The 15,055-nt window shown below is 40.2% G+C and overlaps 1 protein-coding gene across 4 annotated transcripts in view; it reads left to right on the plus strand.

The window, feature by feature from the left end:
* The window catches only part of HECW1 (HECT, C2 and WW domain containing E3 ubiquitin protein ligase 1), a 345,650-nt gene that overhangs the window by 254,644 nt on the left and 75,951 nt on the right, over window positions 1–15,055 (plus strand). For all 4 annotated transcript variants that reach the window (XM_060195885.1, XM_060195887.1, XM_007535072.3 and 1 more), the window contains 3 exons: window positions 3,474–3,610; window positions 6,218–6,339; window positions 7,711–7,896. In XM_060195885.1, coding sequence (XP_060051868.1) covers window positions 3,474–3,610; window positions 6,218–6,339; window positions 7,711–7,896 — 445 coding nt within the window. The remainder of the gene's footprint in view (window positions 1–3,473; window positions 3,611–6,217; window positions 6,340–7,710; window positions 7,897–15,055) is intronic.

The raw sequence follows: 15,055 nt of genomic DNA on the forward strand, positions 1-15,055 counted from the left end.
ATCATTGTCAGGCTGTATGCATTTTCTTTGGGTTGGGGGCGGGGATGAACAAACCCAAAGAAAATGCCCCTGGGTCCATGCTCCCAGAGGGCTAGAGAATGGGAAAGCTATCAGGGGAGGGGGTGGGATATGGAGATTGGGTGGTGGGAATAGTGTGGAGTTGTACCCCTCCTACCCTATGGTTTTGTTAATTAATCCTTTCTTAAATTAAAAAAAAAAAGAAAGAAAGAAAAAGAAAATGCCATCTCCCATACCTCAAGGCATTTAACCCTTCTTATTCACCAGTGACCTCAGAATGTCAGACATAGAATAAAGGTTTACTTGTGCCATCCTGTCTCCCCACTTTCTTTGTCTCTTAAGTGCCACATGTGTGACATCATTGGGTATTTTTCTTTCTCCTTCTGGCTTTTTAGCATGATCCCCTTCAGTTTCACTCATGCTGCTGCAAAAAGACAAGGCTTCATTCCTTGTAGCTGAGTAGTAATACTTTCACTGTCCTTTTTAAAATTTTTTTATCTATAAAAGGAAACACTGACTAAACCATGGGATAAACACTTCTCTGTCATTGGACACTTTGGTTATCTCCAAATCTTGCCTACTGTGATAATGCTGCAATAGATAAGCAGACATATATATTGTTTTGGGTTAGTCTTTTTACATTCCTAGGGGGAGGAGGGATTTCATTATTATTACTATTAGTAGTAGTAGTATTGAGTAAAGACAGAAATTGATAGTAAAGAGGGAGATAGAGAGGAAGAGAGGGGGGCTGGGGAAATAGCATATGGTTATGCAAAAGACTTTCAGGCCTGAGGCTCTGAAGTCCCAGGTTCAATCCCAACACCACTGTAAGCCAGAGCTGATCAGTGCTCTAGTCTTTCACTCTGTGTCTGTCTCTCTGTACCTCTCTTCCTCATTAAAATAAATAAAAATTATTTAAAGAGAGAAAGATACCTGAAGCACTGCTTCACCACTCATGAAGCTTCTTCCCACACCTCCTGGAGACCCAGGGCTTGAACTCATGTCTTTATACACTGTAACATGTGTGCTCTCCCAGGGATGCCACTGCCCAGCCCTCCTGCAGAGGAATTTCTAGATCATATGATAGATCAGTTTTTATTTTTTGAGAACTTTCTATTCTGCTTTCCTGAGCTTGTGCCTGTTTACATTCCCACCAGCAAAACATGGGGTTCCCTTTTCTCCACACCCTCACCAGCATTTGTTGCTTTTGATGAGAAGTAGTAACTCAGAATTATCTTGGTTTGTGGTTCCATAATATAGTGAGCATTACATTATGTCTGTTGGCATCTGTCTGTCATCTTTAAGTTTGTCAATTTCATTTACTCTTTCTGAGAACTAGCTCTTGGTTGCACTGATCTCTTTTTTTTTTTTTAGTTGCTTTCTGTTTCAAATAATCTCACTCTAATTTTTATTAGTTCCCTTCTAATAACTTTAGATTTCATTTGTTCTTTTTCATTATTATTATTTATTGGATAGAGACAGAGAAATTGAGATGGGAGGAAGAGATAGCGAGGGAAAGAGACAGATAAGACGCCTACAGCCCAGCTTCACCACTCGTGAATCTTTTCCCCAGCAGGTGGAGAACAGGGCCTTGAACCCAGATCCTTGCGCATCATTCTAATGTGTGCTTAACCAGGTGCGCTACTGCCAAGGCCTTTTTTTTTCTCTTTAAATTCATTAGTTGTGAGTTTAGATTGTTTATTGCTATTGTCAGTTTTCCTTGTTTTCTGATAGGAGCCTCCATTGCTGAATGGAGTACTTTCTTAGTACTGCTTTTACTATAGATTCTGATAGCTTGAGTCTTCATTTTAATCTCTTTCCAGGAATTTTTCCATTTCCTCTTTGATCCAAAAGTCATATTATTTAGTTTCCATATGTATGTTTGGATATTTAGTGTCCATATATTTTTCCTAGTTTTCTCTTTGTGGCTGGCTTCTAGATTTATTCCACTGTGATATAAAAAAAAAAAAAGTGACCTGCATATGCCTGAATTTTAACACTTGTCAGTATCTTGCCTTGTGGTTTATTCTGGAGACTATTTTGTGAGCACTAGAGAAGAATGTGTATTCAACTTTGGGGGTATGTGATGTCTCATAAATATCAAGTAAACCCGACTAGTCTAACTTCTCACAGTTATTGCCCTACTGATTGTCTCTCTGGTTCATTGGTCTTTTGGTGAGAATGGAATATTGAAGTCCCCTGAGATAATATTGCTGCCATATCTCTGCTTGAGTTGGAACATTATGACTTTATGTACTTTGGTGCTTCTTCATTTGATGTATATTTGTCAATAGGAATTGAGTTCTCTTGATGAATTAATACCTTGCTCATTATACAGTCACCACCTCTGTCTCTTGTTACCTATTAAAACTTGAAATCAGGAATTGGGCGGTAGTGCAGTGGGTTAAGCACATGTGGCACAAAGCGCAAGGACCAGCCTAAGGATCCTGGTTCAAGTCCTGGCTCCCCACCTGCAGAAGAGTCCCTTCACAGGTCGTGAAGCAGGTCTGCAAGTGTCTATCTTTCTCTCCCTCTCTCTGTCTTCCCCTCCTCTCTCCATTTCTCTCTGCCCTAACGACATCAGTTACAACAACAATAATAACTGCAACAATAATAAAAAAAAACAAGGGCAACAAAAGGTAAAATAAATAAATAAATATAAAACAAACTTTAAACTTGAAATCTATTTTGTCTGATGTTTTTTCAGTCCCATTTTCCTAGACAATTTTGTTTTTATACTTAATTTTGCATCTACAGTATTTCTTAAGCAGAAATGTGTCTCTTGCAAATAATAAGGTATTGCATTTTGTTTCCTGAATTATCTTGATACTCTGTGCCTATTGACTGATGAATTCAGATAATTTTGACAGTTAGTGAAAGTATAGAGTTGAAGGAACTAATAACCTTTTTATCTCTTTAATTCCTGGCTGTTCTTAAGATTTATCTTTGGTTTCCTCTATCATATAAGACCATTTAGTGTTTCTTACAGGAGCAAATTAGTGCAGATTAATTCCTTCAGTTGTTGTTTGTCTTAAAATATCTTTATCTCTCCTTTAAATCTGAGTGATAGCCTAGAGGGGTTGGGCATTCTTTGTTTGAGGTCTTTTCCATTCAACACTTTATCCTTCCATTTCCTTCTAACCTGTAATGCTTGTGCTGAGAAATCACTTTTTCAGATAGAGGCATAAGGATATATATCAAAGCACTGACGTTTCCTTCAATGTATTGAGAGGGTGAGGTTTGAACCTATATTTTTGCTATATCACAGCAAAATATTATTCTATTGTTTTTTTTAAAAGCCATCCTACTTGAGACTTAGAACTCTCAAAATAGAAGTCAGATCATCCACAGACATGTATGTTTGGTCATAATTTTAAATATTTCTTTCCAAGTATCCAAGATAATTTCTTACAATTCCTCCAGTTAACTGTTTTGTTTTTTTCCCTGATACACAGGTATCAAAATATTCAACGAACCATTGCAACAGAGAGGTCTGAAGAAGATTCTGGAATCCAGAGTTGTGAACAAAATACAACAGGAGGAGGAGGTGGCGGGAGTGACTCAGAAGCGGAATCTTCTCAGTCAAGCCTAGGTATGGGAGAGAGGCATCCCAGTCTCTTGGGATGGCTTCAGGTGACTATGGTGTGACAGAATGTGTAAAGCCCTCAGGAGATTCTCCATCTCCCTAGTGGAAAAGAAAACAATTGAATGGGGCGGAGGTTAAGGTGGAGGAGAAATAAGCTTGACATCCACAGTAGGAAACAGGCAGAAGTTTCCCATCCAAAAGGAGTGGATTCACAGTGAAGAGAATGCCAGCAGAATGACTAGAGCTTTGGAGGCAGGAAGGCAGATGAATTCTAGAAACTCCAGTTAGTTTTAATACAGTCTGCTGTATCAAGGCAACTCTTGCAGTGGCTTAATCATTTCTTATTAAGCAAATTTATTTTCTAATATCCTAATTTTTTTTTGGTTTTGTAAGTAAAGCATGAAATATAGATCCAAAATCTGCTTCAAAGGAAATCTGGGACAATACTAGAAAAAGTTACTTTTATTTTTAATTTTAATCTTTATTGTTTTATTGCCCCCTATAGGGATATTGTTGGGGCCCAGTGCCTGCATGATGAATCCACAGCTCTTGGTAGCCATATTTCTGGTTTTTCTTTTCTTTTTTTTCCCCTCTCTCTCTCTATTTTTTAGATAGTATGGAGAGAAATTGAGAGGGGAAGAGGAGATAGAAAAATACCTGCAACCCTGCTTCACCACTCATGAAGCTTTCCCCCTGCAGGTTGCGAGTGAGGGCTCAAACCCAGTTCCTTACACATGGTAATGTGTGCACTCAACCAAGTGCACTACATCCTGGCCCCTGGCATAATTACTTAAGTGCACTTAGTATAAAATATTAATAAAATATTGCCCTGATAGAGAAATCTGGGGCTAAAGTGGTTTCCCAGGGGGATTATGTCATGTACACTGAGGCCCAAAAGCCTTTCACCAGATACTTTAGGCGTCTGTCAGGGTGCATCTACTTAAGTTAGAATTCAGAAAACACTATTGAAAAGGCTTACGAAGGGGCCCAGGTGGTTCAGGGCAAGGACCTGGGAGGCTTTGCGGTGGTGAAGCAGGGCTGCAGGTGTCTCTCTTTCTCTCTCCCTCTCTACCTCCCCCTCCCCTCTCAATTTCTGGCTGTCTCTATTCAGTCAATAAAGAAAATGTTTTAAAATTACAAAAAAAAAAAAAAAGGAAGGAAGCAAAGGTGCAAGAAACAAGCTTCTGTTTCCTGTGCCTACAGTGTCATAAGATTATCACAGTGACAGTTTAGTGATCTGCTTTCTTTTTAAAATTGGGTTAATGACAGCAGGATTTTTTTTTTCCCCAAAAGAAGGCTCAGGGATGTGTGAACCAGCAGGCATGTGCTTCTTACCCGATCAGCCCTCAGTTCTCTGTGGCTGAGTATTTAAATATACACACTGTTCCATCAACAACTTTAACTGACTCTGGTCTATTCATTTCAACCTATTCCTTTAGGTTGTCCATTTATTATTTCATTTTGTTTAATCTTCTGAAAGAGGTGTTGTAAAATGGTTAAACAATTAGAAACAGGAAGAAAATATAAACAAAAATTTACTTCTGATTTGGTATTGGCTCTGTTCATATCTGCTTTGTAACAATTCCCAGACCAAAGTTTAGCAACTTAGACTCATAGCTGTGCAGTAATCCCCACGGATGTGGAGGTAGGCAAGTTGAGTGAAGCTCAGCTGGGTGATTCCTCTGGATCCTGCTAGACTCATGCACATGTCTTTGCTGAGCTGTCAAAACACCATGAACTGAGAGCTTGAGGCGACCTCAGCTGGATTGACTCATCCTTCCCCCGCCCCGCCCCCCCCCCACCGGGGCTTGTCACTCTGTACTAAACATGTTCTCATAATGAGAATTGGAGAGATAGACCTCTCAGAACCTCAATTTAGCATATTTTCACCTCTGCCATGTTCTGCTAAATGAAACAAGGTACGAAGTCAGTTCATCTCAACAAGGGGAGAAAATGTGAAGCCTCATGTGTATGAATGTTGAAGCAGGGAGGGAAGGAAAAGTAATCCCCTCTTTTTTTCATTTTTGTCCATCTATCATTATATATTCTTTAGTAACTTATAAAGAAAATAAGAACAATGTCTGGGAGTCGGGCGGTAGTGCAGCAGGTTAAGCGCACATGGCACAAAGCACAAGGACCAACGTAAGATCCCGGTTCGAACCCCCAGATCCCCACCTGCAGGGGAGTCGTTTCACAGGCGGTGAAGCATGTCTGCTGATGTTTATCTTTCTCTCCCCTCTCTGTCTTCCCCTCCTCTCTCCATTTCTCTTTGTCCTATTCAACAATGACAACAATAATCACTACAACAAGGGCAATAAAAGGGAATAAATAAATAAATACTTAAAAAAGAAAAATGTCTTCAGGAGAAGAGATAAATGTTTGAGGACTTGAGCCTAATTGAATTTTTGCAGAAAGACGACTAGAGATAGTCCTTCTTGACCTACACAAAGTGATATAACACTGGCTCCTATCTCTGTGACCTCTGTTCAGATTACTGTTAAAAACAATAGTACACTCCAAATACATAGATGAAGGCTTGTGTGTTGTTCTTGCGAGAGAGATGAGCCGTCTGAAACTATGTTCTCCCCTGCTGCTTTGTTTCACTTTTTCCAGATCTGAGAAGAGAAGGCTCACTTTCTCCAGTGAACTCACAAAAAATTACTTTGCTGCTGCAGTCTCCAGCGGTCAAGTTCATCACCAACCCTGAGTTCTTTACTGTGTTGCACGCCAACTATGTGAGTGTCTCGAAATGAAGAGGACAAGTTTCAAGAATACAAATGCAGCTTAGCAGAGGTAGATCAGAGAGGGTAGCTTTTAACCAGGAAAGAAAATGAAGAAAGACACTTCAATCCATTCTTATGTTTTTAATCTTTATTTATTTATTGGATAGAGACAGCCATAAATCAGGAGGGAAGGAGGCGATAGACAAGGAGAGACCCAGAGGCACCTACAACACTGCTTCACCATTTGCAGTGTGTTCCCCCTGCAGGTGGGGACCAGGGGTTCGAACTTGGGTCCTCACACATTGTAACATGTGCGCTCAACCAGATGTGCCACTACCCAGCTCCCAATCCATTCTTTTTACTGAGTGTCCCCAGAAGAAAAAAGAACAACAACAACAAAAAAAGCTGAATTTGGAAAGCCTGTTACCCTTTTGGGTTTTTAGTAGGTTCATATGAGTTAATATCAGTAAAAGTGCCTTGCAAAGACTTTGTTTTACATGTTAAATTTTAAAGGAAAGAAGTATGAGGTTCGGCTGGGGATAGATGGCATAATGGTTATGTAAAGAGACTCTCATATCTGGGGCTCTTAAGTCCCAGGTTCAATCTTCTGCACCACTACAAGCCAGAGTTTATCAGTGCTCTGGTAAATAATAATAAATATAAGTGTGAAATTCAGGCTGAATCACTTTCTAAAATCACTTTCATTAAAGAAGTCTTATAATATGTTTTTCCTAGATAAATAAATCGCTTTCCTTGTGATATAATCAGGTTTTTCGAATGTCACATTTATGTGAAACCTGATAGGATTTTATCTATGAAGTGGTTTTCAATTCTTTTTGGGTAGATTGTATATCCAAGAAAGCAGTGTAATCACATTGCATAATATCACTGTGTTCAGTAATTCTTTCATTCATAAGTGCTTAATATGATTGAGGCACAGGCCTATAAGCTAGAGTCACAAAAGCATTTTAGGGTGAAAGCAAGAGCTCCCTATTTTGTGTAACAACAAATGAATAAAAGAGGACAGGCTTGAACTGAGGGTAGGGGCGGGGGATAGAACACTCTTAGTAGCACAGGATGTAAGAAGAGAAGTATTCTGCTGAGATAACTGCCAAATTGAGCCCCGAATGTTGAAAGTGGGTAAGAAAAACGTTTCAGACTAGTGTCCGAAACTGCCAATCAGCAGATAGAGTGGGGGACAAAGAATAGGTTCCTGTGTCATTTGTGATGTGTATTCACTTCTCGAGCGTGATCTCTTTCTCAAGGATCACAGTAAATCATTACATAGCAGTCACATCACATCATCTTGAGATGTTCAAAGTGTGCTTGATCTCTTCCTAACTCCACCCTCCCCACCCCCATCGGCCCTGACCCCCGTCTTAGAGTGCCTACCGCGTCTTCACTAGTAGCACCTGCTTAAAACACATGATTCTCAAAGTTCGGCGGGATGCACGCAATTTTGAACGCTACCAGCACAACCGGGACTTGGTGAATTTCATCAACATGTTTGCTGACACGCGGCTTGAGTTACCCCGGGGCTGGGAGATCAAAACAGACCAGCAGGGAAAGGTGAGTGCTGTGGGAGTCTTTGATTAAATAAACTGTTTATTTTTAATTTCCCAGAAAGTAAGGAGGGGGCAGGGCTGAGGATATAGCATAATGGTTCTGCAAAAAATTAACTGTCATATCATGCCTGAGGCTCCAAGGCCCCAAGTTCAATTCCCAGCATTAGCATAAACCAGTTGATCAGTGCTCTGGTCTTTCTTTCATTAAAGTAAATGTAAAAAGAAAATAATAAACAAAACAAAAGAAAGGTAAAGGGGATGGGGGATCAGGGATAAAAGTAAAAGAAACCTTTGTTGTTGCCCACCAGGAAGAAGTAAATTAGGGGAGCAGGTGCTGGCAAACCTTGTTAAGCACTCACATTAAAGTGTGCAAGGTTCAAGCCCCTGGTCGCCAAAGCAGGGCTGCAGGCGTCTCTTGCTCTCCCTCTCTATCTCCCCCACCCTTCTCAATTTCTCTCTGTCTCTGTTCAATAATCAATAAATACCTATTATTTTAAAAAAATATTTTTTAAAAAAAGAAGTGAGTTAGCAACATCCACATCAGGGTTGGATGTCAGGTACATTATAGAATGGTCAGCGGCCATCCCACCTTCCGTCCACTGATACCAATAACACTTTTCTGAAACTGAGGCCTGATTATATCTCTCCAGGGAGCAAATCACATCCAGTTGAGAATGACTCTTTTAAAATTAAGGTTTGGGCTTAAAGCAAGATTATCTTCAGTGGCCTATCATTTTGCTTCCTCAGACAACTAATTCTCAGAGAATGAAATTCTTCATTTCTTGAGAGTAACATTATTAGATCACTATTATTAGATTTCACTAATATGCGTTTTAATAGCATTATTAGATTTTCCTAATATGCCTTCACTTTCCATTAAAATAACACAGCAAATAAGGCTCTGTGCCACATTACCAGCTCATATTTTGCCTTTGTGAGATATTAACCTAGATTGGTCTTGCCTATGATGCTTTTGAAACCTAACCAGATTACTAAAGTGAGATTTTTTTTTTTCTTCACTATCATCAGTCACCTCAATGTATTTACAGTAGGTATCATTTTACAAAAGAATTGTTCTGGGGTCAGGGGGCACTAGGTGGTGGTGCCACTGGCTATGTGTATGTTATCACGCACAAAGACTCAACCTCAGATTATAATGATATGAGAATAGAAGTCAATAGAACAAATGAAGAAAGAAATACCTTGGGGCCAGGCAGTGGCACACCTGGTTAAGCATACACACTGCAGTGTATACACACCCAGGTTCAAGCCCCTGGTCCCTACCTGCAGGGGGAAAGTTTCACAAGTGATGAAGCAGGACTGTAGGTATCTCTCTCTTTCCCTCTCTATCTCCCCTCTTCCCTTTGAGTTTCTCTCTGTCTCTATCCAATAATAAAAAATTAATTAATAATAATAATACCTTAAGAGGGCCAGGCGGTAGCATACTGGGTTAAGTGCATGTGGCATGAAGCGCAGGGACCAGCGTAAGGATCCTGGTTCTACCCCGACTCCCCACCTGTGGGCGGGGGGTCAGTTCACAAGCAGTGAAGCAGGTCTTCAGGTGTCTGTCTTTCTCTCTCCCTCTCTGTCTTCCCTTCCTCTTTCATTTTCTCTCTGCCCTATCCAACAACAACAGTAGCAATAATGGCAACAATAACAAAGTGGAAAAAAAATGGCCTCCAGGAGCAGTGGATTTGTAGTGCAGGCACCAGGTCCCAAAATGTGGAAACCCCAACAACGTGCTTTTGGATAATACCTGGGTCATTCAATAAATCAAAAGAGAAATAAAAAATTACCTGGAGACCAACAAAATGAAGAAATGGGTTTCCAGAGTCTATGGGATGCCAGAAAGGAAGTGTTAAGAGGGAATCTCATATCAATACAGACCCAATTTAACAAAACAGAAAGATCTCAAATAAACAGTCTAACATTGCAATTGACAGAACTAAAGAAAAAAAAAAGAGCAACAAAGAGACCCAACAGTCAGAAAAAAAATAGTAAAAATTATAGCAGAAATAAATAGAATCCAAAAAGATGATACAAAATAAATTAAAGAAACCAAGAGCAGATTCTTTGAAATGATAATAAACAAACACGCTGGCCAAGCTAACCAAGAAAAAAGAGAGAGAGCTGTAATGAAAAAACAATCAGAGGTGTTGTGCAGCAGTGCACCTGGTTAAGCACACAGACTACCAGGCAGAAGGACTCAGGTTTGAGCCCCAACTCCTCACCTGCTAGGGGGGATCCTTCATGAGCAGTGAAGCAAGTCTGTAGGTGTCTATTTTTCTCCCTTTCTATCCCTTCCTTTCAATTTCCCTCTGTCTTGTCAAGTAAAAAACAAAGGAAAAAAAAAACAAAACAGGAAAATAGCTACCAGGAATGGTTGATTCATAGTGCACTGAGTCCCAGTTATAACCCCGGTGGTAAATAAATAATAAAAAATAAAGTCAGAAATGGGAGGCAAAATTTCACCCACAAGACTGAACTGAAAAGGATCGTAAGAGAATATTAATTATGAATGTCTATGTGTAAACAAATTGGACAACCTATGTGAAATAGATGCATTTCCACATCCCAACACTGAAGTCAGAGGAAGTAAACTACTTATAGAGCTCCCTAACTAGTGTAAGAATTAAAGTACTAATCAGAAGTCTCCCTGAGAACAAATCCTAAGCCCAGGTGACTTTACTAATGATTTCTACAAGACTTTCAGAGAAGAACACCAATCATCCTCAAGCTCTTTCAAAACACCAAGGTGGGAGGAACACTCTCAGATACATTCTGTAAGGTCCACATCACCTTGTTCCCCAGAACAGAAAAAGATTTTACCAAAAAAAGAAAACTTCAGACCAAGACCTGAGATGAACACTGGCACAAAAGTCCTCAACAAAATATTGGTAAACTGAATACAATAGCCCATGGCTAATAGGCCATACAATATGCCTCATAGGCATTAATAACTGAAACAGTGAAAAAAATTTCACAGACTATTGGGACAAATAAAATAATCTCAAAACAGATAATGGTATTTATAAGGATCCATATGTAATGGGACTAGAGACTAGAGGGAAAGGCTTATTTGAAGGAGATAGATATTCAAGGGAGAAAAATCAAATTGAAACCTCATACCAAAATAAACTTAAGGAGCTGAGAAGTAGGTAGGTGTTGTTAAAAATTCGGAGGCTCTAGCTGGCTGGGCTAGCTTCACGGGCAGGTAACAGAGACGACCAGAGACATACGGCTGGGCAGGGAAGCTGTATTTCTTTATTCAGGAACAACGATTTATAAACTAAGACAAACTAATCACCAAACAGAACTCTGCTGCCTCTTTCCCCACAGCAGCACCAAGCACTCTCTCTAACTCTGTAACTCTGGAACTCTGTCGGGGTTCCTTGGGGCGGGGCCAAGCGGGCCGCGAAATTAGCAGGACTGATCCAATTCTCTTGGCGGGGGAGATCTAGAACAAACCAATGTAAAGCATACAACAGGTAGGTTGCCTGCCTGTATGTCTGCAGCCACACTCTGAGCCCTCGCAACACAAGGGAGGTGCTACAGTGGTGGTGGGGGACCCAGCTCTGGTGCTGTGGCGTCTGTCTGTCTCCCTCTGTGTGTGTGTGTCTGAATGAGAAAGTTAGTCGGGCAATAAAATTCAATATGTGCAAAACCCTTGAAATACAAACAAAAACAATTTAGAAGCAATTCTTCTAGTGTTTGCCCTTCTTCCGTAGCCAGTCAACAGCGTCAGGTTGAGCCTGATGTAAAGTTTCAAGACCTCCTTTGATTCTGGAGAGGTGGCAGTCATTGACTATGTGGGTCATAGTCTGTCTGGAGCCGCAGGGGCAGTTCGGGTCGTCTCTGGCTCCCCAGCGATGGAACATAGCGGCACACCGGCCATGGCCTGTTCGATAGCGATTGAGGAGGGCCCAATCATAACGTGCTGGGTCAAAGCCGGGTTGACGCTTGCAGGGGTCTGTGATGAGGTGTTTGTTCTTGACCTCAGCTGACTGCCAACTCTGTTTCCAAGAGTCTGGATCAGAGAAGTTCAGTGTAGGCGTAGGGGACCAGATTGGGTGATGAGACGTCAAGCATTGGACAGGGTGGGCGAAGATATCCGCGTATATTGGCAAGTCCGGTCGAGCGTAGACGTGGGAAATGAACTTAGATGATGCCGCATCCCGACGAATATCTGGCGGGGTGATGTTGCTAAGAACTGGCAGCCATGGAACCGGGGTGGAACGGATGGTTCCAGAAATGATCCTCATGGAGGAATATAATTTGGAATCGACCAAGTGGACATGGGGGCTACGGAACCATACTGGGGCACAGTATTCTGCAGTGGAATAGCATAATGCCAGAGATGATGATCGTAGTGTGGAAGCGCTCGCGCCCCATGAGGAGCTGGCCAGTCTTGCAATGATGTGATTCCTCGCGCCCACCTTTGCTGCAGTTTTTATGAGATGTTTGTGAAATGACAGAGTGCGATCGAGAGTAACGCCAAGATAGACCAGCTGGGCTTCATGCCGGATTCTCGTATCGCCAAGCTGCACATTAAGCTCATGCGAGGCCGAGGCATGGTGTAGATGGAAAAAGTTAGTCGGGCAATAAAATTCCATATGTGCAAAACCCTTGAAATACAAACAAAAACAATTTAGAAGCAATTATTCCACTGAAGTGAGACTAGAAATATACAATTAAATATTTCATTGACCACTAGAGAGAAAATATTGGCATATTTGATTACATAGGAATATTCTTTTTAATTCTGTGTACTAGAAAACAGAACATGGGGTCGGATGATGGCACACCTGGTTGAGAGCACCTGTTAACAGGGCGCAAGGACTGGGGTTTGTTCCCCACCTGCAGAATGAAAGCTTTGTGAGTGGTGAAGCAGTGCTGCACGTGTTTCTCTGTCTCCCTCTCTCTCACCACCTTCCCTCTTGATTTCTGGCTGTCTCTGTCCAGTAATAAATAAATTTAATTTAAAAAAACATAAAAAGTAAATTTGTAGATGAATAACTAACTTGTGGAAATAAACAAAGAAAAGAAAACCCTAATATCTCAAAAATAATAAAAAAGAGGAATGGACAGTGTAGATAATACTTCAATGAAGAAATTGATAAATAAATCCATGAGAAAATGTTTGGCTTCTCTTAGAAACTATAATTCACCCATTTTTATTAATTCTGCATTCTTTCAAGTTTACTCTACATCCATAAAGTGTGAGGGTAGTTTGCTAATAGAGATATATAATTGTAACTATTTCTTTAAATTAACCCCCGTAATTAACTCAATTTTTAGAAATTTATGCTAACAGGGTTACCATACATGCAAAAACATTAAAAAAAACTTTAACCATAAGTTATAAATTTTTAGGTACATAGTTGAGTATAAAAAGTGTATGTTTTTGCATTTTCTTTTTTTAATTTTTATTTATTTATTTATTTACTTATTTAAGAAAGGATAAATTAACAAAACCATAGGGTAGGAGGGGTACAACTCCACACAATTCCCACCACCCAATCTCCATATCCCACCCCCTCCCCTGATAGCTTCCCCACTCTCTATCCCTCTGGGAGCATGGCCCCAGGGTCATTGTGGGTTGTAGAAGGTGGAAGGTCTGGCTTTTGTAGTTGCTTCCCCGCTGAACATGGGCATTGACTGGTCGGTCCATACTCCCAGTCTGCCTCTAGATATACACCAGTTTCTGTGAGAGAGAGCATATGTTCACACGTATCCATAAACTACTGCAAAATATATACCTGAAAGCAGAAGTACACTAGAGTTTGCAGTGAGTTTTTTGCATTTTCTATCCTAGGGATATATCCTAAGGAACTGAACACATCCATCCAAAAAAATCTGTGTATACTTATGGTCTTAGCAGCACAATTTGTAATAGCCAAAACCTGGAAGCAACCCAGATGTCCAACAACAGATGCATAGCTTAGCAAGTTGTGGTATATATACACAATGGAATACTACTCAGCTGTCAAAAATGGTGACATCACCGTTTTCAGCCCATCTTGGATGGAGCTTGAAGAAATCATGTTAAGTGAAATAAGTCAGAAACAGAAGGATGAATACAGGATGATCTCACTCTCAGGCAGAAGTTGAAAAACAAGATCAGAAGAGAAAACACAAGTAGAATCTGAACTGGAATTGCACCAAAGTAAAAGACTCTAGGGTGGTGGGGGAGGGGAGTACAGGTCCAAAAAAGATGACAGAGGACTTAGTGGGGGTTGTATTGTTATGTGGAAAACTTAGAAATGTTATGCATACACAGACTATTATATTTACTGTCAAATATAAAACATTAATTCCCCAATAAAGAAATTTTAAAGAAGTCTATGTTTTGTTTTGTTTTTTGTTTTGTTTTGTTTGTTTGTTTGTTATTTTAGTTGCCACCAGAGTTATCTGGCACTAAGACTCCACTTCTCCCAGTGACCGTTTTTTTCCTTTCTTTCCTTTTCCTTTTCCTTTTTTTTTTCATTTTTTTTATTAAAAACAGTAAAAAAAAAATTTTTCCTAATCTTTATTTATTGAACAGAGACAGCCAGAAATTGAGAGCTTAGAGGAAAGTAGAGAAGGGGAGAGAAAGAGAGACATCTGCAGCACTGCTTCATCATTCGCAACGCTTTCCTTCCTGCAGGTGGGGATCTGGGGCTCAAACGCAGGTCCTTGTGCACTGTAATGTGTGTGCTCAACCAGGTGCGCCACCACCCGGCTTTTCTTTCTATTTTTTACTGGGTAGGATGGTGAGAAATTAAAGAGAGGAGAGGGAGATATAAAGGGAAAGAGAAAGAGAGACCCACAAGCCTGCTTCACCACTCGTGAAGCATCCACCCTACAGAAGGACGAGGAATTCAAACGCAGGTCCTTGTTCATGGTAAGGTGTGCACTCAGCTGGGTGCACCATCCCCTGCCCCCCAGAAGTCTACTTTTAATATCTATTAAATTAGTATGTTTAAATATTTATTGTCAGTATGTTTAATACTTATAAAGTCAATATGCTCATTTTAGTTTGCATTTTTTAAAGTCACATATTATATGAACATGCTAACAAATGTGGGGTTTTTTTTCCACCCACATTTCATTCTTATTCAGACTCTTTACTCATAACTTTTTTTATATCACTCGCATCACTTTTTGAATTATCTAGTGCAGTT

The sequence above is a fragment of the Erinaceus europaeus genome, chromosome 8 (assembly GCF_950295315.1).
Source record: "Erinaceus europaeus chromosome 8, mEriEur2.1, whole genome shotgun sequence".
Classification (NCBI taxonomy): domain Eukaryota; kingdom Metazoa; phylum Chordata; class Mammalia; order Eulipotyphla; family Erinaceidae; genus Erinaceus; species Erinaceus europaeus.